Below are 26,435 nucleotides of genomic sequence, written 5' to 3'. Positions count from 1 at the left end.
ACTAATCTTCAGCTTCTCACTCAACTCCCTTATTCACATCTTAATTGATTTTAAGTTCTCCACTCAAATCCCAATGAACAACTACTCACATAAGTAGTCTCTATAGAACTCAGTGGAATTACTCCTGAAAAGTTCAAAATGTATATTTCTTTCCATAAACCATTTACAGAGAAATCCAAATGAAGCACTTAGAACTACCAACCTTACTTACAAGTTCATGATTTTTTCCAGTGTTACCTTTCTCAGTTCTAAAAACAGAGGGGCTGTAAAATTTTAGAAAATGCAAGCTATGAGCAATACAATTTCATCAACAATAAGAAATCCAAGGAAAGAAGAAAAAAAACAAACACCGAACAAAAAAAAAGTTAACAGGATCTAGGATGACTGCCCAAAATAGCTTCCCCCACCCCTAAAAAACACACATATACACACAGATAATTACTGCTTACTGATTTTGGGGGAGGAGTTATGCTCAGCAGTCACCCAGCTAGGGGCAAAATCATATAAATACTCAAGGGTGACACCTGAAATCATCAACTTCTGCTCACTTACCAGTGGCAGAACAACTCCTCAATAGAGGAGGATTCACTGCTCTACTACTCTGCATTGGAGCTCCACAACATTCTGGTATGTTATGATTTCACTTCATTCTATTTGGTTCTGAAGGTAACTTCTACAGGATACATGTTTTCTGGCTGGGGAGGGAAGGGGGTTGATATTTAAGGGCATCCTTACTGCTACTGAGGCTTTTTCAAAGGCTACAGGAAAAGCCTGTTTCAAGCAAGGCAATGTGAGATCTTTGCCACTGATGCTGATGGAGCCAGGACTTCATGCTTCATGTGCTATAGCATTAGATGGAGGCAATAGGGTTGTGGTGAAGTGTCTATATATTTCCACTGAAACCTTTTTCTTCATTTCAGGAATTTTGATATATGCAATGCCTGAACTTGCTTTTGGAGCTCTAGTGCAACTAGGAAAATAATCACTGTTTCTGAAGACAGTGGTTTTAAATAGTCTGGCATACATTTAAAATTATTCTTTTCCTAAGAGTGAGACTATTGCCTCTAAGCGCTCTACACAAGAGCTCAGCCATTCAAAGTGATATCAATACTGATTCTCTTTTTCTTAGAAGATTTTTCACAATTAGTGAAAGCAGTAGGAAGTAAGCACAAAATAATGTTAATTTTAATAGCAATACTTCAAGAAAACTCATTTATTCGTACACAGGAAACAGAACTGAACAGTTTATAACAAACTTTCTCCCCTTTCTTACACAGAACAGATTTGGAAACATGCATTTACAAATATCCTTACTGCTGCTGTTTGGTCTAAACATTGTCCATGGTAGTGATGGATATTTTTCTGAGCGGTATCAGAAACAATCCAGCATCAAGGGGCCACATTTTCTACCATTCAATGTAAAGAGTCAAGGTAAGTTTGCTACTTTTTGTGAGTTAATACATGAACAAAAATAATTTGTTTATACTATTGGTATTCAACTTTCACTAGCAGTTTAGGTTTATTTTAATAACGACATCACTGCAGAAAGAGCTGGCAGTGGCTCTGGCAGTTGCCTCCTAGTCACAAAGATGTACACTTGTCACACAGATTTTTTTTATGCAATCACTAAAGGCACATACAGCAGAAACAGAATCACAGATACAGATCTGATCTTCAGTAATGGGAATAATACAACATGATTGTGTGCATAATTATGTACAATATGGTAATTATTCTCTAATTTATTGATTCAACACTGGGGTTTCTAATAAACCTGTCATTTACAATACACAGAAAGAACTTTTACATATTATGTCACATTATCTTTACTCAAAACAGACCTTAGATGTGAATTTAAAGATATACGATACATATGGCCAAATGAAGACTTGTTTAAAGCCTAGAAAGGCAAAATAAATTGATAGTCATAAAAATGACAAACAGCTACATAGTTTTTTTCATGAGTGATATAAGCTTATAGTTTAATTATCAGATTAATTTCACAGAAATATAACAATTCTAGCTTTCTTATGAAAAGTTCTCTTCATTTCATAAGTCAGACTTATTGCATAGGCAATATATAATTGCAATGCTACATATTGTGACATCTTATTTCTGGGTATTCTCTCTGTCTGTATAAGTCAAATAGGTGGCTATGCTTAGGGTTTGAAACTATGAGTTCTGCTTTATTTTACCATGCTTAGGCTAAAACTTTTTTAAAAAACTTGAAATCAAAACTTCTGACTTCCGAGGGGCTGGTTTTATTTGACGAATTGTCCCCCAAAGGATGATCAGTAACCTCTCTTCAAAGTTATCATCATAAACATTAAGATAACTGAATCTCCCTTGTTAACATCCCTTCCCTCCCCCCCATGCAAGAACAACCTTATTTTCTTTCAGACATCAACTGGCTATTCAGCATAGCTGTCACTTTTGATGTATCCCATCTACTTTTAGTTGTAATAACCATACTTTGGCAGAAATAAGGAAGTCGAATGAGGGACTCAGAAAATAGTATTTGCAAGTAAACTTCTCTTCACCAGAAAAATGCATTTTAGGCTTTTAGGTATCTGCATTAGAAAATAGGGTAGCACAACAGAAGCAGATCTGGAAAGCAGAATAGTTGCTGCTCCAGACACAGCATCCACATTAACTTCATTTAGGAGGTTTAATTTCAGAATAGCTCTAGTCTGATCCTATGGACTAGATGCTCACGAGCAGCACACATTGAGTCCAAAGATGCAGCCCTGGTCCCACCTCAACCAGCTCCAGCCCAAGTGGTCCAAGAATGCTCTGCAGTAAGAACCAAGTGAAAGCGGCATGGCTGGGAAACTTACCCTCCAAAATGTTCTTCTGGGATGTACCAAAATACTGCCATAGTTTCACCCCTTGCCTTCAGCACAAGTACTTTCTGGAATCCTACCCTACCAGCACTCTCAGATTGACTTTAGGTACATGTACATGAACAGCTACTCTGAGGACTTACTAACTGGAATTCCCACTGGGTTAGAGTTGCATTTCCTCCCTCTCCCCTCATTAACTTTTCATAGTATTTTTCCATTACTTTATTCAGAAAAATTTTTATTTATAATTATATTTATATTAAAATATTTGTATTAAAGTGAAGTACAATATTTGCTTTATTATCCTCTACCATACTTCACTTCTCCTCTTGCACTGTTCCCCCTCCCTCCTTCTACAGAAAACATTTGGAAAGGGGGCAACCAGCAGCAACTAAGAAAAAGGAAGGCGCAGAGTAGACAGGAAACGGGGTGAAAGGGAGAAATGAATTGTCCTGATCTAAGTTTTTGCTTTATATACTAACACAGAATCTAAACCACATGAAACTTCATATTTAGAATTAGAGGGATTACATAAACATGTGAGAAGTGTACAATGCTGTCTATTTAGGAAAGGTAACAAAGACTATATACAAGACCTCAAAAGCAGGAACAGCCTACAGTTTTACAGACGTGAGAGTCCAGTCACTCAAAATTGATTGACAGATCTTCATTTGGGGAACAAGCATCAAAACCGAGGACTGGAAAACAAGCATCTTATAGATTATTTTAGAAGAGTTTAAAGAGGGCAGACTGTTAGACATTATAATTTCTAGTCTGAAACGATCATGGAAGAATAAAGCAGGAGATTACAGACCAAATTAATCTAACTATTGTCCAGTGAGTTCTTCCACATGCAAGTAGCTCAAGTACCATATGGCAAACTTTTCATCATAGCTTACTTCTCCTATTTTGTCACCAAACATTGGCTTCTAGAGATTTAGTTACCAATTAATTCTCTTTTTCTTTTGTACAGCTTTGTCAAAAAGCAGCCTGGAACTAAAATGTCAGTCTAGGTCAAAATTGGTGACTCAGAACAACATGTAACAGATCATACAACTTCTGTTAGCAATCACACCCTATTAAAGCTTCATTTAATTTGGTGAAACTGTTTTAACAGTTTCAAAAATCTTGTTCTTGACAGCTCTCCAGTCAGAATGTACTCTCCTCTTCTGTGTGTATTTAGTGTTACCATTTTTTAACTATACCAGGACTTAGTATTTAAACCAGTAGCTCTGACTTGAAATCTTTGAAAAGTCCTAGTTGAGAATAATCATTGAATTAAGACTGTTCAGCAATGCTTAGATAAGCCATTATTGCAGGTTATGCTACAGTCTTCATACTTAATTCAATACATATATAGGGTTTGACTGCACTCAGAGAACATAACCCAACTTGGCATCAAGATATGTGCCAACACCTATAAAAGAGTAGCCAACCACTACTTCAGTTTTCCCTGTAAAAATCCTACTTCATTAACGTGTACAGCTGTCCTTTCCTCTGAGGACTTACCGTTGTCTCTAGACAGCACAATTACCAGTCATATGAATCTAAAAGCAGCACAACTTTGAAAACAGTGTAGCTCCTCACAGAAAATCTCTATAATAACACGAACACTGACAAAGCCTTTAGCATCTTATGCAAAAAGGCAGCACCCACCACTTCGTGAAACCTAGGACTGATATGAAGGTGCATCTAAAAACATGGTAAAAAGTGAGAGAAGCACTCGAAAGCTGAATTTTGGTGAAATTTGCCATGAAAAAGAAAATTAGATCAATGGCAATAACTGCATGTTACTTAAATACAGCTGAATAAAATGGATGTTGCCTCCCCACAGGAATTAAACTCACTCAGACTGCCAAAGAACAAAACACACTTGGTAGGCTTGGACATAGTTCCTTGAGCTATGGTTGTGAAAAAGCAGACCTGGCTGGGGTCACTGTTGTCTTCTGCCAAAGTACCCACATAAATACTTGGTTTTGGATTCAGTGCAGTTGATGTAAAAAACCTATTCGTATTTTTTCCCTTAATGCTTCACAACTAAAACAGCATTAGCTCAGGAACCTGTTTAGGTATTTGCATTGAGGCTTTGATCTGACCTGCCTGTGTTCTCTGATGTGAACAGATAGTTTCTGAAGTTCTATCCATAGATAGAGCCTATGGAATAAATTCTGAGTCCTCCAGTTGAGTAAGCTGTTTTCTCTGATGGCAGCAATCTTATCTGCTGTGAAGAAAAAACGTGTAATGTGTAAAGAACATTTACATGCCATTTCTGCTGCAGAGTAAATGTTAATTCTGACAGGCTTAAGCCTTTTCCAAATTATTTTTCATACAACGCAGTTCTTAAAATTTGCCATACCTCTGCCACCTATGTAAAAAGAAAACCAACTTGTGCACCCTACTGGATCTGGGAGTTCAGTAATAAGAAATCCAACAGTTTCAGTAAGAGACCAAAGTCTCATCACTGGTACTCACAGATTCCACAACAGCCTTTGCAGCTGAGAAGGATAAGCGTTTGCATTTTCAGTTTTTCAATAAACCACAGACATTGCTTTCTTCCTATGTGTAGGATTTTAACAACTACCTTCCCTTTCATTGTCTTAAGGAGGATGAGGTAGGAAGGTGTGCAAAATAAGGTTATATGCATTTGTGCTGATTTTATGCACCAGCAAAAATGAAAATGCACTCTCTACACTTAGTAGATAAGAACAATTTCCTTAGCAATATAGGAAGAAGGCAACCTTGCAGATCCAGTATCAAACCAAAATCAAATTCATTTCATATACATATCTCTGTTTTCATAATACAATATGTACAAGAGTTAGTTTTCTTCCTCCATGTCAGTTTTCGTTCATCAAAACTAATCACAGGTTGGAAAAAATCAATTTATTATCTAAGAGACAGTAGAACAGATATTGCATAAACTTTCATTCATATATATACATAAATACACACACTGCTCTTTTTGTAAGAGACTGAAATGCAAACTTTAGCTGATCCAACTATTGATTTTATCAATTTTTTCTAAATAAGCAAACAGAATATGTTGCCATTATATAAAAAACCAACCTGAATCCAGCCTCTTCCTATATCCCTCAGTTTTAATTTTTAACATGACATCTTAAATTAACATTCATCATAGGTGTGGTATTTCATTCAATAATGCTGCCAGCTGCTGCAAACTACTGAAGCGGTCTCACAATATCCATGTTAATCTTGTCTGTAACGTCCTACAAATCAGCATCCTACTTCCAACAGGAAGCTGCAAGCTCCCCCAAAGTGCACGGAACACTAAGCAGTGAGCTTGTTTGTTTATTCCTCTATTTGTGACATTTGGTTAAGTGGCTCCACCTGCTGTTTTGATAACTAAGAAAATGAAGTATTATTGAAAAAAACCAATGGCAGAATTCTGACTGCAGTGAGATGAATTATCATTTGTGACCTTGCCACTGTGTGAAATTTTTATGCCAAACAAAAATCTTTGACAGTATTTGAAAAAGTAACATACAGTCACAAAAAAAACTGGAGCCATGGCTCACTTTTGAAAGTGCGAGATGGGGAAAGGACAGGACTCTCACTACTTAAATGTAGAACCAAGTAGTTTCTGAAAAGCAGCTACACGTGCATAGGAAGCTTCCTCTGGCTTCATTCATCACCAAGATGCAAATCTGATAACTTGCCAAATCAGTCACCTGATTTTCTTCTTCCTTAGTAGTTTGCATCTACTTACACAGCATCTTTTAAGCTCTCTGATGACCCTAAATGTACTGAAGCCAAAAAAATTTCTAGACGCCTTGAAGCTCACAACACAACCCCAGCACACTTGCACTTGTTAATGTATATATAACAAGCCATGAGACACTTGCCATGAACATCAGGTTCTCAGTGACCAAACACAGTATTAGAAACTTGACTTCTGTGAGGTTCAGATTAAGTTAACCCTTCACACATTTCACCACCATGCTACAAGCCTGCAAATCTGTCACGGCTGCCCTGGTTTACCTGGTTTCCTCTCTCTCACAGGTGTGCAGATCAGGGGTGAACAAGGACCCCCTGGTCCTCCAGGCCCTATTGGACCAAGAGGACAACCAGGTCCTGCAGGAAAGCCAGGGTTTGGAAGTCCGGGTCCCCAAGGTCCCCCAGGTCCCCCAGGACCACCTGGATTCTCTGCAGTTGGAAAGCCAGGAATGCCAGGTCTACCAGGAAAGCCAGGAGACAGAGGACTAAATGGTGAGAAAGGAGAAGCTGGACCTGTTGGGCTCCCAGGTGCGAGAGGGCCACAAGGACCCCCCGGCATTCCGGGCCCTGCAGGACTGTCTGTTCCTGGCAAGCCAGGACCACAAGGCCCTCCGGGAGCCCAAGGGCCAAGGGGCCTCCCCGGCGAGAAGGGAGAGCCAGGTATCCCTGGTATAAATGGACAAAAGGGAGAAAATGGATTCGGTGTTCCAGGCCGCCCAGGTAACAGGGGTCTTCCCGGCCCACAGGGGCCCCGGGGCCTACCCGGTCCTGCTGGGGTAGGGAAGCCTGGCGAAAACGGTCTCCCAGGTCAGCCAGGTGTGAAAGGTGACAGAGGTCTGCCAGGCACACCCGGAGCGGCTGGTATCCCAGGTCCCCAGGGTCCCCCAGGAGAACCTGGAGAAGCCGGTGTTGGCAAGCCTGGGCCGATGGGACCACCAGGAGCAGCAGGCATCCCCGGAGCCAAGGGACACCCTGGACCTGCAGGCTTGCCTGGATCCCCAGGTCTTCCAGGATTCGGAAAGCCAGGATTGCCAGGGATGAAGGGACACAGAGGACCTGAAGGTCCTCCTGGCCTCCCAGGACCTAAGGGAGACCAAGGCCCATCGGGTGTGCCAGGAGAACCAGGGCCTGCCGGGCCTCCAGGGAACATGGGCCCTCAGGGACTCAAAGGCTTGCCCGGTGAGAACGGTCTACCTGGACCCAAAGGCGACGTGGGCCCTGCAGGCCCCCCGGGATTCCCGGGAGCCAAGGGTGAACGAGGTCTGCCAGGATTAGAGGGAAAGCCAGGATACCCAGGCGAGCAGGGCCTTGCTGGTCCTAAGGGCCACCCAGGCTTCCCAGGTCCAAAAGGCGACACTGGCCATGCTGGGCTACCTGGCTTGCCTGGTCCGATGGGTCCACAGGGAATTAAGGGAGTGCCAGGGATCAACGGAGAGCCAGGCCCCAGAGGGCCTTCAGGAATACCTGGGACCAGAGGCCCCATTGGCCCCCCTGGCCTGCCGGGAGCCCCTGGTGCGAAAGGCGAGCCAGGAGCACCAGGACTGCCAGGCCCAGCAGGTATTTCTACAAAAGGCTTAAGTGGACCCATGGGACCACCTGGACCCCCCGGGCCTAAAGGTAACAACGGAGAGCCTGGATTGCCAGGCCCCCCAGGTCCTCCTGGTCCCCCTGGCCAAGCTGTAATCCCACAGATGCCCGAACGCTATGTTAAAGCAGGAGAGTCTCGGGAGCTATCAGGAATGTCTTTCATGAAAGGTGTAAATCAAGCTCTTACAGGGATGCCAGTGTCTGCTTTCAGCGTCATCCTCTCAAAAGCCTACCCTGGGGCAACAGTCCCCATCAAATTTGATAAAATCTTGTACAATAGGCAGCAACACTATGACCCCAGAACAGGAATCTTCACTTGCAGGGTCCCTGGACTGTACTATTTCTCCTACCACGTACACGCAAAAGGAACAAATGTTTGGGTTGCACTCTACAAAAATGGTTCCCCACTCATGTACACTTATGATGAGTACAAGAAAGGATACCTTGACCAGGCTTCTGGCAGTGCTGTCATTGATCTAATGGAGAATGATCAAGTATGGCTCCAACTGCCCAATTCAGAATCTAATGGTCTCTATTCCTCTGACTATGTTCACTCTTCTTTCTCAGGTTTCCTATTTGCTCATATCTAACAACATCCCACTTACACTGTCCTGGCACTCTCTCCTTCAGGTCATTTTAACGGGGCATCAGTCTGATTCATCACTAGCAGGTCATGCAACTTCAGTTTTACAACAGAAATAGAGGAGAGAGTGAGAAGGTGGAAGAGATTGGTTCAAACCCAGTAGTATAATACTGTATGTTTTTAGAGAATTGTCGTAAGAAATTTCAAATGATGATCAATCGTCCAACTGAATGCAACATTAAAATGTTATGGATTAATATAATGCACCAGTCTCCTTTTTTATATTAAAAAGAATAATAAAGAGAAAGTCAGAATTTCTAACTATCACTTCTCATAACACATAAAGTAGCCATTCCAGGACTCTTGATCATACTTCACTATACTTGAATTAACTGAAGGTATGATACAGCATGCTCATCACAACAGACAGAAAATGTACTTCAGTAACATTAGTCTGTTATCTGTCAGCTTCACCTTTAAGCTATCAAACAGGAGTCAAGAAAACAGAACTCTAATATAGTGCATACCATGTCGGTTTTGATTTTGTTCCACTTTTCTTATTAACAAATAACTATCTTGCAGAAAGGTAGATTTCCAAATTGTTACCTGTTACTGAAGATCTAAAACTTTCAAAATATAAAAAAGCAACCAGATTTGAAGCCTAGAAATCCACTCAGCTTTCTTCGATGCACATTTTGTAATCTACAGCAACAAACCAGTTCAATATTTTTAAGCTCCTAACATTCTATAGAACTGCAATGTTCAGAGTACAGTAAAAAAACTACCATCAAATCCAGAAGAGCGTATCTTCACAAGCATGCAGACACTCACAAAAATCACAACAGCTTTTCCACCCCAAAACTGGAGACAATCTTTGCACTGTTTTTCCCTAAACAGTTCATGCCTTTAAAACGCAGTACTTTTGGGACTGCATTTTACTGAAATGGTAAATGTATCAGATGATGACAGTAATCAGTCAGTAGACATAATCATATTTGCCACACCTACATACATTCATGTCTCACAAACATCAGATATTACATTAATCTGTTATGGCACTATGAAAAGTTAATGGTATAAAGTAATCTACCTTAGTAAAATTAGGGCTTACAAATCATTAAACCTTAGTAGTTTGATCACACAGTTCTTCCAATTACAGTTACCATTCATGTGCTTTAAAAGTATCATATACACCAAACCCTTATCAACTCTTGAACTATTATTTTTAGCTTAGTTTTTTTAAGCAGAAGTTTTTAATCACTTGAACTAAAAGTACGTAGGCTCATGTTTAAAAGTTTTGTGATATCACCATTTCTTCAGGAAAGCATAACCTGCGGCTTGTTATATTGTATACATTTGAAATCAGCAATTTCCAAAGTAGTTGGTAATATACTGGGATTAATAAAAAAAGGTGAGAACATCTTTGGGTTGATCTATCATTAGCAAAACTATATAATGTTTTGTAATCTGTGAAGAACTACCAGGAAAGTAACTTTGCAGAATTGTTTTTTCTTCATTTAAGTGCTGCTGGATAAGGAAGCCTGTGGCTTCAGCTATACTTTAGTAAAATAATAAGTGCTTAAGTGGAGAGTGTAACATGAGATCTGCTTATTTTAGCAGCCAAGTAGACCTAGGCAAGCAAATTAGTACTACTATTATAAACATTGCACACAAATATTTGAATGGAAATAATATAGCTGACAGTAACACAATAAGTAGCAATCCTGTGATGCTTTTCTCTCAAGCCAAAAGAAAACTCAGGACACTTGAGTCTGAATTGTCTATCGCACCTTTCCTACCTTCCTGTTTTAGGCCAAATATTAATTACAGATCACCCAGGAATTACATTGCTTTTGCACTAGAAATGTTTTCCTATGCAGTCACTTGCATTAGTTAACAACACTTTCCAGTATTTAAACATAGCATGTGTTGCTGCCAATTCATTCACCCAATCTGGCACTTTTGTTTCAGAAACAAATAGAGGGACTGGGTACTGGAGCTGGAAAAGTATTGCTCCGTAGTTGTAAGGTTTCTGGTTAATTGCTTTACATCTGAAACGTATCCAAAGCACGTTGAAAATCGTTGGAGATGCTTGGTACTCAGCAGTACACTACTGTCCTGTGATTCCAGTCAACTAGTCTCTGCGCAAGAAACTGGGCCTAGGCAGTATTCTTAGAAGCATGGTTCACCAATTCTTATTGTCCATCCACTTTAAATCAGGTTTTGTCCTTTAACATCTTTATTCCTCAAATGAGCACAGAGGACTCCAAATAAGTTTACAGCTTAGTATGTCAGGCACATCTTTTTCAAGACTTTTCAGAATTGTTCAGACATTAAGAAGCATCTCTTCACACTGAAAAGCTAGAGATTACACACCACATTGTGGCACAAGCACAACTGCTACCTTGATTTTAGCTTTGGATTCTCAATATAGAGGGAAGCTTGAGAAGCTCTGTTGATTTTTTAATTTTTTTTTTTTTAATTTTCTCCACATGAAGACCAGCAATCTACCTAAAGATAAACCTCCTCGAGCAACCACATCTTTTCTGCATCATGGGTATTAGAGGAAAGAAAATCCAATATGGTATTAAAATGAAAGTATATAAGGGCATATAATAGTACTAAAACTCACTTCCAAAGGCTTCAGAAAGATTTGAGACAAATTTTAGTAGTTCTTAAGCATTCAAACACAGAAAGCACCCAAATAATCCCTTCGGTATTTAGCTGGAAAGCACAGCAGAGAAGTGGAATGAATTTGTTTGCTTCTATCTGTGTTGCCATTTTGATGGTTAAGACAAATAATGATTTCTCATCACTGGACTACATGAACATTAGGAACTTCTAACATTTTGCAGAATTTTTTGAGGATTCTTTACTTTTGGTCAAAAAAGCACCTTTGCTTTTTGTTTGTTCTATTTGAAGTCGCATATAAAGGATGTAATGCACATGTTGCAGAAGTCTATATCCACTGTCTTCTGCCAAGACAAGAGGGTAATAATATAAACTTGCGATCAAAAACCTCTGTGTGTGCTTACATGTTTGTGCACGTGCATGTATGTTTTTGGGGAGAGAATGCAGTAGTTTAGAAAGATCCAAGGTTTTCCTCCCCGAAGTAACACTTCCCATACATCAGCATGCCACTTCAGATCAATCATAAAAGACAACATACAAGTTACTAAAAAACAGGTTTAAGTCTAGCACTTTCTTTCTCTGATGATTTTCCTTTTTGTTAAAGGTGGTCACTGACAAATTTCTCAGATGCATCCTTGAAAACTGAGAGCACATCCCATCAAACTTGTTTATGGGCCATTTATGAAGTCTCTGTTGCCATATTAGCCATGATCTTTTTATTTCCAAAATGAAATATAATCTTATGAACTAATTGAAAATATTACATCATTTTCACTGTATAACCAGATGCTGTAGTTTTCAGAAGTCTCAGGGAAATGACAGGGAAAGACAATCACGGAAGACAGAGAGAACGCGGCCTTTAAGATAAGACATTTTACAAATTCTGCTTTAAGAAGTTATATCAGCCAACTTCCTCCTATAAAAGCAATTGCCTTTTCTGTCCAAAAAAAAAAATCACCAAACCTGATATTTTTCATGTGAAAATAATTATACAGTACTTAAAGCCCTTATTACTCCTCTAAAGATCAAACTTTGTTTTCATAATGTGTTGTGGACCTTTGTCCACATATTTATATACAGTGTAAAATACATTGCCACATGCTATTTCTTTTAAAATTGCTCTTTACTAATGTATGTAGAACATAAACCAAGTGAAACACGTACAAACTAATGTTAATCACCTTAATGCTGCAAATACTCCAGTAATAAAGATTTACAAAAAGGTTTAGTCAAGTAATTTAATGCTCAACTTGGATATCAATTGCAGAGGGCATTCTTGCAGGTATTATTAGGTAAGAAAATAATATTTTAAAAATAGTAATATCTGTCTTCATTGCTATCTGACATCATGCTTTTCTGATAGTATTGTTTAATAGATTCCCCCCACTTTTTTGTCATTCTTCAGAAAGGAAGATCAGAATAACACAAGAGTAGTTTGGAACCCTCTTTCTCTCCCTCTGCAAGCCTCAGTTCTTCACTTCTTTACAAGCAGAAGAGTGGGTTAACACCCTTCATTAAGCTGAGTCAGGACAATCATGGCTATCTGAAGGAACCATCCAAAAAAAAATCATAGGGCAATTACCTAAGGCAATTACCATAGCTAAGACAATGAAAAGCAAAATCTACCAGACACCTGATCATGATCAAAGAAATCATGTGAAAAAGAGAATGGACACAAAGAAACAAGGGCATACTGACAACAAACGAAAGTGACTTGCAAACACTTATGGATTTCAAAAAATAAAACGGTCAGTCGTTCTGCTCCGTCACTGACAATGGCACCACTAAGACGCCATTTCGACTCGGGAACTTTGCGTCTCCTCGACTGACCACTTAAGTTTGCTTTAGAAATTTTACCTTGACTAACTGTTATTGAGTACTGGTTTTCCCTGAAGGGTTAAACCCTCTACAAGGCATCGAGGGAAAGGAGTTAAGTCAAGAGGCTGTGGTTTTTAGGCCAGGCTGTGGACTAAGAAAGACAGTGAGGCTTCCCGGTATGCAGATGTTGGGCTGGAGCCAGGTTTAGGAGTTTCCTCAGGAAGTTATGTTAAGCTTGGAGCTGAGGGGAAAAAAAAATACATATCTTTCGCACAAACTTGTGACAGATGATTAGTACTGTTCTTATTTCACAGAGGGACCTGAAGCAAAAAGAGATACTCTATGGGAATATCGTAGGTAAGTGATACAGGAAGAAATTCTCTGTTTCTTCTGAGTCCCTGTTCAGTGCTTTATCCACTGGACCACATTATTAAAAGGAAAATAAGACTGCTTGAAAGCCTTTCAAAGTGATGCATGACAAAGCATAGTACTTTCATATATTAAAATATTTAAGTAGTGTATACAATCTCCACTGGCTTACTTCTGATTTTACAGAGCTTTATCCAAAATAACTGATGCCTGTCAGTTACTAAATTTTCTTATATTTTAAACACTGTTGTACATGTGCCTCATGACTTTTATAACAGTAGTTCCTGTATATTAAATTAAGTACCAATTCTGGTAGCAGTTAGAAAGGATTAAGTCATATCACACATCTGTTTGTATGCATATTCCATACCTACATACACAAATAGATACTGGATAGGTAGGTATATGCATAAATGTACACACATGCAGACACTCATAGAAATAACCAGAACAAAAACAAAGCTATTATTTCTGATTTCAAAAACCAGACTTTTAATTTCTGGTTTGATCTAATTAATCGTCAAAGAACATTTTTTAAAATTACTCTTTTTGCCAAACACTGCACGATTCAGCTGCACCTTTTTAAAAAAAGGAGTTTGATGATTTGAAAAATGCATTAACAGGTAGTTAGAGTTGAGTAGGAATGGTTTAGTATCAGCAGAAGACAAAGGATATGTTTATTTCACTTACGAGTGAGCTCCTAGAGGAATTCTTAACTACCAATCACACCCTAGGCTCCAATGGAAACACACTAGCAACAACAAACAAAAACATAAAAACATCCTAGGAATATTTTGCCGTCTTTTACAATATGCATCCTGACATCAACTTTCATTTTTGTTTAGAACCTCTCTCAGACAATATTATTGTTTGAAAGGAATACAGAAAGTAGTACACCTCTGGTGAACAAAAGGCAAGTTTTAAGAAGGTCCAAACTATGCCTGTACCTAATAAATGTTGCATTAACAGAGGTAATTCTATCAGAAAATACTACCAGGAAAATTATACAGAATTCTGAACTGATCTGCATATAATCTTTTTACAAAAAAAAAAGAATCAAACCCCAAAGTTAAAAATAATTTCAATTGTGCACATGCAAGATAATTAACCTTTATTCTTAACTTATTATTTTATATGCCTAATAGAAACTCAGAAGTTAAGTCTGTGAAGGAGGAAAAGCATTTTTAGTAGAAGGCTATACAAGATGTTTTCCAACTCTGAATTATATTACAGTATTATAAGGGTGGCTTTGGGTGAAGGAAGGTTATTATTAAAAAAACCAATCCTCTGCAATTTCTAGTAAATTTATAACAAAACTGGTTTTTAAAAAGGCTTAAAGAATATGAAAACAATCTCCTCACCATTGTGTCAATACTACATGAGGAATTCTAATGAAAACTAGAGAGCTAAAGAACATTATCAAACGTTAGTTACTAGTTCATTTTTTCTCCCCCAATGCATTTCTGATTTTATTTAGGAGTACAACACCACAGGAATACAATCAAAATACAGTTCAAGGATGTCCATGTTACTATATCAATCATGGGAAGAAACTGTTTTTCCTCTAAATTCAGTGAAGTAACACAAGTTGTTAAAAATAGCTTCCAGCTAGACTAAATAGGAATAGTAATGATAAAGATGTTCTATTTCAGGATGAACATGTGTCTACTACACCACTATTTGTAAGCTTGAAAAATAAAAGCTGTGTTGAGTAACCGACAGTGTACTTGTATTTGTTCTGGCAAGCACATGCAATATTTTCAGCTAGCATAGTAAGTTTTCAGTGAACCCACTTACCTTTAAAAGCTGATATTTTATAATTGTGCTGGATAGCAGCCACCATGTCCTTCCAGAAGTCATATTTTTTCTGCCCATCATGCTGTAAGTGTCAAAAGGAACACAGTCATTACACCAAGTATCAGCTATTTCAAGCTTTAATATTGAAACAGGGACAGGAATGCCACTAATAAAAGTATTTTGAAAATGGACTAAACCAGTCTTAGATGGCAGGATTCAGGAGATCAGGATTCAGTACCCAGCTTGACTGTGAACTTTGGGTAACTGCAGACAAGTTATCTCCTTACTTCAGAAGAAGATGGTGGGACTGGGGGAAGAAGGGGAAAGGAGAAAGGATTCACATTTATGAGGAACCCTCAAATGTTACAGCAAAAGGAGGCCTTAGACTGAACAGCAACTTAATGAATCCCACTGACATCTGGGAAAAAGGAGTGCCTAGAACTGCAAACAATGTAGTTAATTAGCAGGCTGACATTATCTACAGCCTGGTACTCATTTCACCTTCCACCCTCAGAAGTGGCAAAACTCTTTGCTGTAATTTAGAGGTCGTGCCCTTCTGCCAACAACTCCACCCCAAACACTGCATGAAATACCTATCCAGAAGCGAGGCTGAGCAGCACTGCATTACATTGTACTCCAAAGACTGCCAAACCCCAGCTCTGGCAGAAAGACAGGGGAAGGTGATCTGCACCTGTGAACAGTCTCTTGCCATTCCTAGAAAGTTGCCCAGGCACAGAAGAGCTCCAGCTGACCTCAACTGCCCTTTCAGCATCTCACCAAGGGAAATTAAAAGCTTCTCAACCAGCTGAGCCCCACTGCATTGTCAAACTCCAGATTTTAGGTGCACTGAATTAAATACAGGTCCAATTATGCAGCCAGCCAATATTACAGAGCTGTAAGAGGTGCTTGGAGTTACAAGGCACCAGGCAGCAGCAAAGCAGGTTACTACCCACTTTGCTGTAGTATAGTCTCTTTGAGTTTGTACACCATGGAAAGTATCACGTAGTGTTGTTACAGGCTTTCCATACCTACAGTAGGATAAATTTCAATGCAACCATTAACAGATTTCATAGCATTGCCCTCTGTGTCCTGACCACTGCACCATTTTGCAAGCATAAAGCATTTTCTAGAGAGGGACACGTTCAGAAACTGAAAAAAAATAAACAAACCCTTAACATCAAACAAAAACATGTAGTTTGTATGTACTGAAGTAAACTGCTATTTCAGGCTTAATCTACCACAGAGGCTTACAGAAGAACAGCCCCTCCTTAATTTCACAAGGCCTTTTCTGCACAACCGAGAGGCACTGATAGTCTGCTTATCATCCACCAGCTCTACAGGTTAAGAGCAGGGAAGATACAATGCTGTGGTTTTTAACTTTTTTTTTTTAATCTATTGCTTTAGGAAACTGCTGCAGAAATACATGAAAGGAGTAACAGTGAGAAAAGCTTTCGTATATGTCAAATTTCAGTGAGCTGCAGACCAAGGTCATTATTCAAAGCTGTGTTCAGGTGATGCTGAGGAGCATCAATCTGTCTAGTGGTCATGGCACTAGCCTGTGCTAGCATGCTAGCACTAACCTTGGGACAGATGGATTCAACTGTCCACTCCAGTCATACTCCACATGGCTGACTCGGTCCTTATTTGGGGTTTGGGGACTTTTGTTTGTTTCTTTAAAAAAAAAAAAACCACCATTGCAATGAGCTGACATCAGAGTGCTGTTTTGAAGACAGATGGATACTGGTTTAAAAGTGGGTATGCTTCCTTCAAAACATATGACCTCAGAGAAGACTAAAATAACTGCCAAAATAATTTGTTGCAAATCTACAGCCATTGCATACGAGATGTACAAGAAAACAGACTGATTCCCAGAAAGCAGAAAACTGTGTGCATGCCCATGAAGTCCGTCAAGATTTTGGCAGTAATTATCAAATGTGATTTCATTAGCTGAAGTATCAGAAAAAGAAGTATTTTGCATAGAGTTTTGTGTGAAGGTCCAAACCACTAAGAAGCTCCTCTGCTTTGTGTGAAAATACATAAGAGTTCTGACTCTGGACACAGAAAAACCAGATTTATTCTTAACAGCGTAGAGCAGCCCAGCATCCAACTCATGTATAAACCCATTTTGAATCCAAACCTAGCAGTTCTCCCATCTGTTTCCAGTAGGAAGCACTCCTGATCCTAGATTGTTTTCTGAAAGTGATAATAAAATAGCCCTTACTAAACAGGCTCCCAGAATAGGAAACAGAAGCCTTTCCTTTCAGAAATGTAGAGGAAGAAAATGTGATGGTTTCTAACCCTTAGGATGCAGCATGTTGCAGGCATGAGTGCTGGAGAGGTCTACCACCTCTTGCTTTGCATTTTTCTCATCTGGTTGATGGTAACATCCTAGGGAATTACTGTGGCCCTCCTGTTGAAACCAGGACGACATCCAGTGAAATATTCAAGAGCTGCTAGCTGACAAAGTGGATGCATGACCCACTTCTGCTAGCTTTCTGGAGAAACGGCACCAGTTTAATTCTCTGTGGCTGAAGAGAGCACTGACCCAGGGTCAGTGTTCCAGCTTGTGAACTAGTAACTGAACGTGCAAGCTTATTACACACATGCTATAACATGCTTTCTCTCTCAATAAATAGGTGATTTGTGCAGAGTCTAAATATAAAATAAAGTAATACAATACAGGTGTCACATCTCAGAGAGGTTTCTAAGCTGCGAACAGTAAAGGAAGGAGATTAATCAGGTGCAAAATTAAGAGTCTTACGGAGTACCTGTCCTCAGTGCTTCCTGATAAGCTAGCTTTAGCTAACTCTTCACGCAGCACTTGGACTTAGGCAGCAATCTATTCAGCATGCTATTTTGGAGTGGAGGCTAAAGCATCAAGTCAGCGGATACCCAGAGGGATCCTAGATACCCATCTCGCAGCTCTGAATTTCACTCTGCAGACAAAGTTTAGTATTCGCAGTTTTCAGTGCTGCAGCACTTTGGTACCTTTAGCCAGAAGATTATATCAGTACTCTTTGACACCAATACACTTACTGTATGAGAAGAACCCTCTCCTAGCCCCAGCTACGTGCAAGTTAAAGATTCAAGCCTTCTTTAACACCACCAAATCAATTAGCATTAAAGTTCAAAGGTAAGATTTAAGATATTCTATATATCTAAAAATCACTGAAAAAGTTTGAAGCAATTTTATTTTCTGCCTTCAGAATGTCACTTATTGTTCAGCACATTAAAAAAATACTATTCTAGAGGTATATTTACAACAGTGTACACAGTTCAGTATATTTAAGACAAAGTTTAAAAAAAGGATGGAATTAAGCTTTCAACTCATTAACACCTTGCAAATTACCAAACCATGTTATGAATAAGACTTATATTACATTTAATTCAATCATCATCAAGTATAATTAAAGGAGATTTTAAGAACTATATTCTGCATATGACAGAGGAAACTTGAGAAAACAGTGCATTTCTATTCACATCCTAATTATTTGTGCCCTCTTGTGGAAGTACATTTATTTTGAACATGCCATGTAGCTCACAATTAGCTTGAGACAACCTTAATACACAACTAAGTCCGACATGAAAAATTCCAAACATGAAAAAAGCTAAAGACCTTGATGTTGTTCAATACATTATGTGTATGCATTTAATAATGCATGCAAGAAGCACAGTGGGGGAAGAGAAAGATAATGCAAAACTTAGTTTCAACAATCCAGTTCTTACCTGATCTAAGCTGTCCACAGCCCTTGCACACAAGAGAGCTCCTGGCAGGTCAAAATAATTATCATACAAATAGTATTTAGCTGGAAAAAAATAAAAATAAAAATCTACTTTTTTTAATGCTTATTGTATGCTTTAATCACAAATAAAAAAAACCCCAAAACATTTAAATAATAGTATAAGCTCCTATCTGGATTTTACTGGTAATAAGCATTATCTGCTTCCCAATCTTTGTTAACCTTTATTCCCACTTCTGATTATCATAATTGGCAACTAGGAGTTGTTCACCTATATATCAAGACATTGAGATTGTAGAAATACATTTTAAGGTTCTAAAATCTAAGGTGGAAGAGATGGGGGAGAACCATGAGTTTTAAGAGCCAGGAGATTATCACTCAACTCTTCCAAAACGTCTATTTCCCTAACAGTGGAAACAAGTAGAAAGGGTTTGAGAATTTGTTGCAGAAACATTTGGACAGGTGTCTCACAGAGTCTTGTCCTTTACACACACATGTTGCAGACAGCGCCTTAGCCCCATGGGAAGCATGCCCACATTATTATGTGATCCCCAAAACAAAAATCAGGAGGGTCCAAATATCCCCCAGATCAAAGCGATGTTCAACAACTCTTTCCTAGGGGTGAAATGACTTAACCAGTGGGGTTTTTCGTATTCATGATCTTGTCTGTGTTGTTCTTTAATAGGTCTAAGAGACAAGTCGGCAAAACGGGGATTAACATTCACAAGTGAGTCCAAGTGCCTTTGTTATTGATTGAAAAGTGCACATTTCCTGTATGACCAAAGGAAACCTTTCTCTTCTACCCTGCTGCAAATGATTACCTGCAGTTTAGGATAAGCATCACAAACAAGTTTACGTCAGAAAAATCTCAAGGAAAACCTCTTCATTACGTAGGGCAATACAACTTAACTGAGCACTTTATGTTTATTACTTGCAATTGCCAAGATCAAAGTAAAACGGAGAGGAAGCACAGAGCAAGAACATGAGCCTAGCCACAGTGCCTTCAGAGTGACTCCCATCTTAAAACCAAGAAACCTCAATTTCAGAAGTTTTGTTTCCAGATCCGCTCTGTTCTTTGCACCTACACCTAGGCCTCCAGTATCAGCACTGATGGTAACAACCCAACAATTAAGAAAAATTTAAGATTTGCTAAATATATCCTAAACGAGGTAGGCTGGCAATTATGGTCTACTTCATTGGGAACGATGTGCCCATCTCTATAACCAAAACACACCAATAATGTCAGCTCATTTGTCTCGTCACTAGTGACCTAAATTTAAGTTGAACTCTAGTACTAGAAGTTGAAAATACAAAAACCCCCAACTCTCCTGCAGAACATTTACCTATTCCAGTAATTCTTAGCTCAAGTATTTTTAAATATTTGTAGTAAGAACAAATACTATAAGGCACTGACTGGGCCAGAGCAATTTCAAAGAGGACATGCTATGGTATAGCTACCTGAGCGTGAAACCATTCCACTGACTGTATTAAAATGCTTCCACTCCCTCCTTCCGTATGTCTCCAGGATCTCTTCGGATGTCATGCTCTTTGTACCATGGCTTGCCCTATTTGATGCATTAAGTTATTTATATTACAAACAAAGAAAAAAAAAAAAAAAAGAGGTTGAAAACAGCCGAACTACTCCTAATGCACAGTAATGCATTGCAGCTGAATACTGAGGGGCATGCAAGTTGATCAGAAGTAACTCTAACTTCAAAGTTTTCCAGGACCTAAGCTTTTATCATATACATTACAGTCCTCGATAAAAGCCCTACTAAACAGAGGTTCGGTTGGCTGGGGGCACAGCTACTGTGCCTTACCTGCTAACACAATCACTCTGTATTGCTTGAATGTTCTCAATTGTGTGAGGACACGTGCTATACTTGAACTATATGTACACTCTGCACAATAAAACACAGTGCAGAAAGCCTATACATCATTCTGAAGCCTGGTAACATGCAGAGCGCAGGGCAGAACTATGGAAAAGTGCTAGTTAGAGCCCTGCAAGCAGCTGTGTAATACAGAAGTAAGCACAAGCCTTTTTAGATATTACAAATCAGCTAGCTTGACTGTCAAATTGGGCCCCAAAAGAATGCAGATTCCAGTTTTGAAGCAATTGCAGGGAATACTAGGAGTAATCCTGTACCACTCCCACTCTTCCCTTTACTGAGGTATATCCTCCAGTCTTGAATTCTGCATTGAGTACTCCAAAACTCATGGTGCTAAATAAATTTCAGGATACACAGCAGAGACTCATAGGTATTTCTCTCTTTCCTTCAATGAGATCTGATTTTCCCTAGCATCTTCAAGCTCCTTCTCCCACACACTATCAGAAAAAACCCAGTAGAGTCTATCTTGAGTACTAGATTATGCAGATTTTCATTTTGGAAAAAAATAAGGGGGAAATGGGACTGGGATTGACATACTTTAGATACACTTTTCAGAGTTTTGATTCAAAATAGAAGTCTTCTATGTTTAAAAATAAAAAAAGAGGGAAAGAGGAACTAAAGATGTATTGAAATTATAACTGAAGGTAAAATATAGCTTTTAAGAGGAAAAAACTCAGACTTCTGAAAGCAAATGTGTCAGTTTCTATGTTTAATTTACCTCAGGCTATTTAAGTTATATGTTGTAAGCCTGCAGAATTTTGAATGTCTATGGTACAGAGATAGCAGTGCTCTTGTCACTAGCATTAGTCATTAGCACTGACTCTGAGTCAGGTTAGTCACACATCAAAGAAAACCCTTACCCTGGATCTCGGCAGAACTGGACAAAGAATACATTGATAGGCACTGAAAAAAGTGAATTTTCTTTCAAGATCAATATGCCCTCAGAGTCTTAGATGTTCTTTAAACATGATCCATTCCTTACTAGCAGCTATCATGGAAATATTATGAAAAAACTGCATATGTAACATTAAGAGAAACTGAGTACTGCACTACCAAGGAGTATTTAAACTTTTATATCTAATAAATGAATGTTATATCTAATAAATGAATGTATGCTGAAATTAGTATTTTAACTACTTAATAAACCTGAGAGCTGGCTTTCAGAAAGAAGATAAAATTTTGTGTTTTTTTAACAATATAAACTTATTGTCAGTATTACCTTAAAACTGTTCCATCTTCCGCAAGTTTTAGGAAGTTTCCTTCTTCAATATCCAACACCAAGCCTTTACAACTAAGAATAATTTTGTTTTAAGGAAGAAACAAACAATTAATGGTTTCAAAAGTAATGCCATGTTATAGATCAGAATAGTGAAATGCAGTTACAGAAGTTATACAGTGATGCTACACACAAGCAGCAAAAACACAACCCTTCAAATACTTCCATGTTTGGACAATGCTCTTATATATGCAAATACATATTACTACAACGAGGACTGGATTTCACTTACATAGCAAATTCCTTCTAAATAAATCCAGTTCCATTGTTCAGTGAGTGCAGTGACTATTCATATAGATAAGGTTAGAGGATTAAGGTCCCAACATATACAACTAGGAAATGTGGTATTTAAGCCACTTCTATTAATGAAATATATTTTTTCTTGATGGCAACTCCCCTGCTTATTATTACCAGACTGATAACACCAGCTATTAAGGAGACAGGGGTAGAACACCAGTCTAAATGATGCAACCGACTATCCAAGCAACATGTGAAGCATAAGCATTGCCATGCTAAGCAGCGGTAACAAGGTGAAGAGTTGACAGCATAGGACAGACATACAACAAGAGTTCCTAACTCTCCTAGTAAGCCTGTACCTTACAGACAATTGAATTTACATTTGCTCGGATTCTTTGAAAAGTTAATTCGGGGTTCAGTGGCTAGGAAAATAATGAATAAATGAGACTGAAAAAGTAACACCATCTTCATCCTCTGTTATAAGGTACCCAAAGGAAAGAAGATATGCCACGAAGGCAACAAGACGACCCCAACCTTTCACGAATGATGTCTGTGAGTAGCACCAGCATGCTGACTACCAGCACTGTGTGCTTGCAGGTGCACATGAACCCCCAGCTCCAATAAGGGACAATGGCCAAGATATCTTGATCTTAAGAAAGGATTTCATCCATCAGAGGCCTCAAAATATGAGAAATACAGATACATTGCTTGTTGCATGAAACTTGAAATCAATCTGGTTGGAAACTGTCCAGTCAAATACTGAATAGTAAAAACAACTGATCAAAACAGTTCCTGCAATAATGCATGCGTTACTAACAAAAAAAAAAAAAAAAAACAAAAAACAAAACCACAAACAAAACCCACCAACCAACCAAAAAAAAAAAGAAACCCGAACAAAAAAAGCAACCCTGTGTTTCTCCTAAAAAATGCAGTGATTACCTGGCCTTCAAGCCTCCAACCTCCCTGGCCTAGATGATTACCTATCAAAGCTGGAAGATCAGAGATTCACATTCAAGCTCCTGCTCAGAGACCACTGAGGTCAGAGCAGCAACTTGCATTTCAGCCTTTTGCATCACAACTTTGTGCCCGATGTGCCACCCAAGGACTACCTCCCGTCATGTCAACTTTCCTCAGTTCCTCACATGGCTGTTGGGATTATTCTGCCTTACACAAAAACAAACACATCTGTTGAGGTAAAAAAATTACGAAAATCTGATGGTTACTGGATTTACCACGCAGTTGAATTGAAAGTAGAAGAAAAAGGAGACATGTAAACTAAGAGAGTAAGTCAGGCTAAAAGGCTTGTGTCCACACAGCTAGAAGCACAGACAAACAAGCTGGATGCTCAGTTTTCTCTTCAAAATACCAAATTAGAAGCATCTCATGGCAAATACTTGTTCGAACAAGTATTTAAAACTGTAATTTTGGATTTATTTATTGGGCTTGACAATCATAACCACCTAAATAAGAGAAGCTATTTTCCAAGCTTTGTAAAAGTTACAGCATAGAGGAGGCTATGAAAAAAGCTTCTGTTATTTTCAATATACTCACCAAAAGTCTAAGCAGTCTGGAGCTAGAGCCAACAAGTCTTTATCATAACCCTTCTCCGTTACCAGATACTGGGCAAAGCTATCATATATTAACTACAAATGAAAAAAGAAGTGCATTAATTACGTTGATTAAGTAAGACCAAAGATACTGCTTCCCTAGAAAGTGGCAAGATGTGAATGATAGTGCCTCCTAAGCAAAGTCAAACCAGGGATCTAGGGGCCCAGGCCCACTGCCTCCACTACTGGGAAATCATGCTTAGGGGTGTTTTTGCCATGGCTGGAAAACAGCTCAAGATGCTCACAGAACAGTTCTGGTGCAACATGTCCAGCAGGTCCAAGTTTACAGCATTCTACCTTACTGTCCCTGTGCTTCAAGGCGGTTGGGAAACCAAGATGGTGAGTACCTAAGACTAATCACTACTCTCCCCTCCCCAGGCTTTTTTTGATTTTAAATTTTAATTGTCACAGTTACCAAGACTCAACATGCGATTTCTGAACCAGTAACTACCCTTAGGGGACATCTTAAAAGTATCCAGAGGAACATACTTCGAAGGCAACAGGCAACTACTAAGTGAATTTTTATTATTTATAAGTTCAGAAAGAACACTGTTAAAGCCTAATACATTAGTCAGTGATTTATTAACATAATGTGCTGGTAAAGTTGTACAAGATGGTCTATGTAGATGCTGCCAGGTCCTTAAAGACCATACAAAAATAGTAATTGCTCCCTTTTTCTCATTATTCTTTCATTAAAGCTGTTCCCTGGCCTTTTTTTCTTAATTACAAAAGCTGCTCTTGGAATGAATATGAACAATATCTAAGACTAATGTGAAGGCCAACACTCAGTAAGAGCACAGTGCATCTTCAGCTGTGCCTGTCAGCATTTAACTATTTTTTATTTCCAATAGATAAGGATAATACAGTGGGCATGTGTCAATCTGTCTGTGCTGTGAGAAGAATGAACTAAATTTAGTAAAAGTCTCTTTTTTTTTTTCTCTATTTTGTTCACTGCTTTGGTTTGTTTTTTTTCTTAAACTCTTCTAGTTATCAATTGTCTAACGTCTGCCTTCATTGGACATAACTCTTATCCAGAATAACATGCCTAGGCAAGAGGCAATGTATGTGGCATAACAGAAAGAACACAGAAGGTAAGCCTAGAGTTGTTTAGTCTCCAGCAGGAACTTAAGAGCACATGCTTTTTATAACTCTTGCTACTACCGAACCCTTTTTTGTAAGAGAGATGCCTCTCTACAGGAAGTCACTCATAGCTAAAGGAAGCAATGCAATTTTTCAACAAGGAGGCACCGAAACATACTTATTTATAAAAGGGACACCTCGTAAACATTTGTTTCTATGTAGGAGTCCCGTGCAGTGCAAAATGTACTGTAGGTGCATGGAGGCAAAAAATAGGGGAGAGGGGGACACCATGAACATCCACGGCACAAGGTAACTCCGTGGCAAAGTCCTGACATCAACAATGAAGGGCGAATCGGTGAAATACTATCAGGGAGTTTAAAACGTTCCAGCCAGGGGGAAAAAAAAAGCGCCAAGGGCGAGAAGGCTCAGCACATGACAGTAGTTCCTCTCCGTGAGGGACAACAGGGCTAAGCCAGAGATGCTGAGTGCCCTTAATGCTCGCAGTTTTATTTTAAGCACCAGAAAGTTTGCAAAGGTCGCCTCTGGAAAGCGCTGCGGGCTCCTCGCTCTGCCTGCAGCATCTGCAGACTTGGTGGGAGCAGGGGGGAAAGGGGGCTCTCCCTCTCCCTCAGCGCCGCTACACTTCGGAAAGCTCTCAAGAGGCACCATTTTCAAGGAAGGAGCCATGACTGCCCCTTTGCTCGGGCAGAGGCCTGCTGAGGAAGCGGCCGGCGAGGCGCGCACTCGTGTCTCTCTTCCCTTTCTAGGTTTCCCCAGGGGTACCTGAGCCAGCAGGCTCGAGGGTCCCGGCCCCCGCGGCCCCGCCGCCCCGCTCCCCGGCACTTTCCCCTTCGCTTGGGCATGCGGCGGGGAGCGGAGCGGAGCGCAGCGGGGGGGCCCCGGCCGCGGCTCCCAGGCCGTGCCGCGCCGTGCCGTGCCGTACCGCGCCGCGCCGGCCCGGCCCGCACTCACCCGTGCACTCTGCGGGAGGTGGTACCGGCAGAGCGTGTGGTCCAGGTCGAAGCCCATCACGTCGCAGCCGGCCAGGGAGAAGTACTGCTGCATGGCCGAGCCGCCGCCGCCGCCGGGAGGCAGGCGGAGGAAGATGAGAAGGAGGAGGAGAAGGAGGAGGAAGGGGCGCGGGCGGTGCTTCCCGCGGCGGGCGGAGCCCCCCCGCCCTCGCCCCGCCCCGCCCGGCCCCGGCGGGGCCGCCCTCACCTGCGCGGGGCCGGGGGGTGGCGGG

At 39.8% G+C, this 26,435-nt stretch overlaps 2 protein-coding genes across 2 annotated transcripts in view; one reads left to right on the top strand and one right to left on the bottom strand.

Moving 5' to 3' along the window:
* Positions 1-26,347, bottom strand: part of NT5DC1 (5'-nucleotidase domain containing 1) — a 150,927-nt gene extending 124,580 nt beyond the window's left edge. The window contains exons 1-6 of the mRNA XM_075087481.1: positions 26,165-26,347; positions 24,057-24,148; positions 22,212-22,283; positions 20,562-20,668; positions 19,090-19,169; positions 15,364-15,445 (exon numbers count right to left, since the gene is read on the bottom strand). Coding sequence (XP_074943582.1) covers positions 15,364-15,445; positions 19,090-19,169; positions 20,562-20,668; positions 22,212-22,283; positions 24,057-24,148; positions 26,165-26,257 — 526 coding nt within the window. The 5' untranslated portion in view covers positions 26,258-26,347. The remainder of the gene's footprint in view (positions 1-15,363; positions 15,446-19,089; positions 19,170-20,561; positions 20,669-22,211; positions 22,284-24,056; positions 24,149-26,164) is intronic.
* COL10A1 (collagen type X alpha 1 chain) lies at positions 1,289-8,977 on the top strand. Its single transcript, XM_075087480.1, has 2 exons — positions 1,289-1,431; positions 6,864-8,977. Exons 1-2 carry the CDS (start codon positions 1,293-1,295, stop codon positions 8,753-8,755), a joined length of 2,031 nt encoding a protein of 676 aa, XP_074943581.1. The 5' UTR covers positions 1,289-1,292; the 3' UTR covers positions 8,756-8,977.
* Positions 26,348-26,435: the final 88 nt, after the last annotated feature.

The sequence above is a fragment of the Phalacrocorax aristotelis genome, chromosome 3 (genome assembly GCF_949628215.1).
Source record: "Phalacrocorax aristotelis chromosome 3, bGulAri2.1, whole genome shotgun sequence".
In the NCBI taxonomy this organism is placed as follows: domain Eukaryota; kingdom Metazoa; phylum Chordata; class Aves; order Suliformes; family Phalacrocoracidae; genus Phalacrocorax; species Phalacrocorax aristotelis.
The sequence above is the reverse complement of the archived record's forward strand: the minus strand, read 5'-3'. Positions and strand labels throughout refer to the sequence as shown.

Excerpts from the sequence above, each read along its gene's own strand:
- COL10A1 (XM_075087480.1), top strand. The coding sequence starts at position 1,293 with ATGCATTTACAAATATCCTTACTGCTGCTGTTTGGTCTAAACATTGTC. Across the intron at positions 1,432-6,863 it reads ATTCAATGTAAAGAGTCAAG|GTGTGCAGATCAGGGGTGAA; the intron begins GTAAGTTTGCTA and ends TCTCTCTCACAG.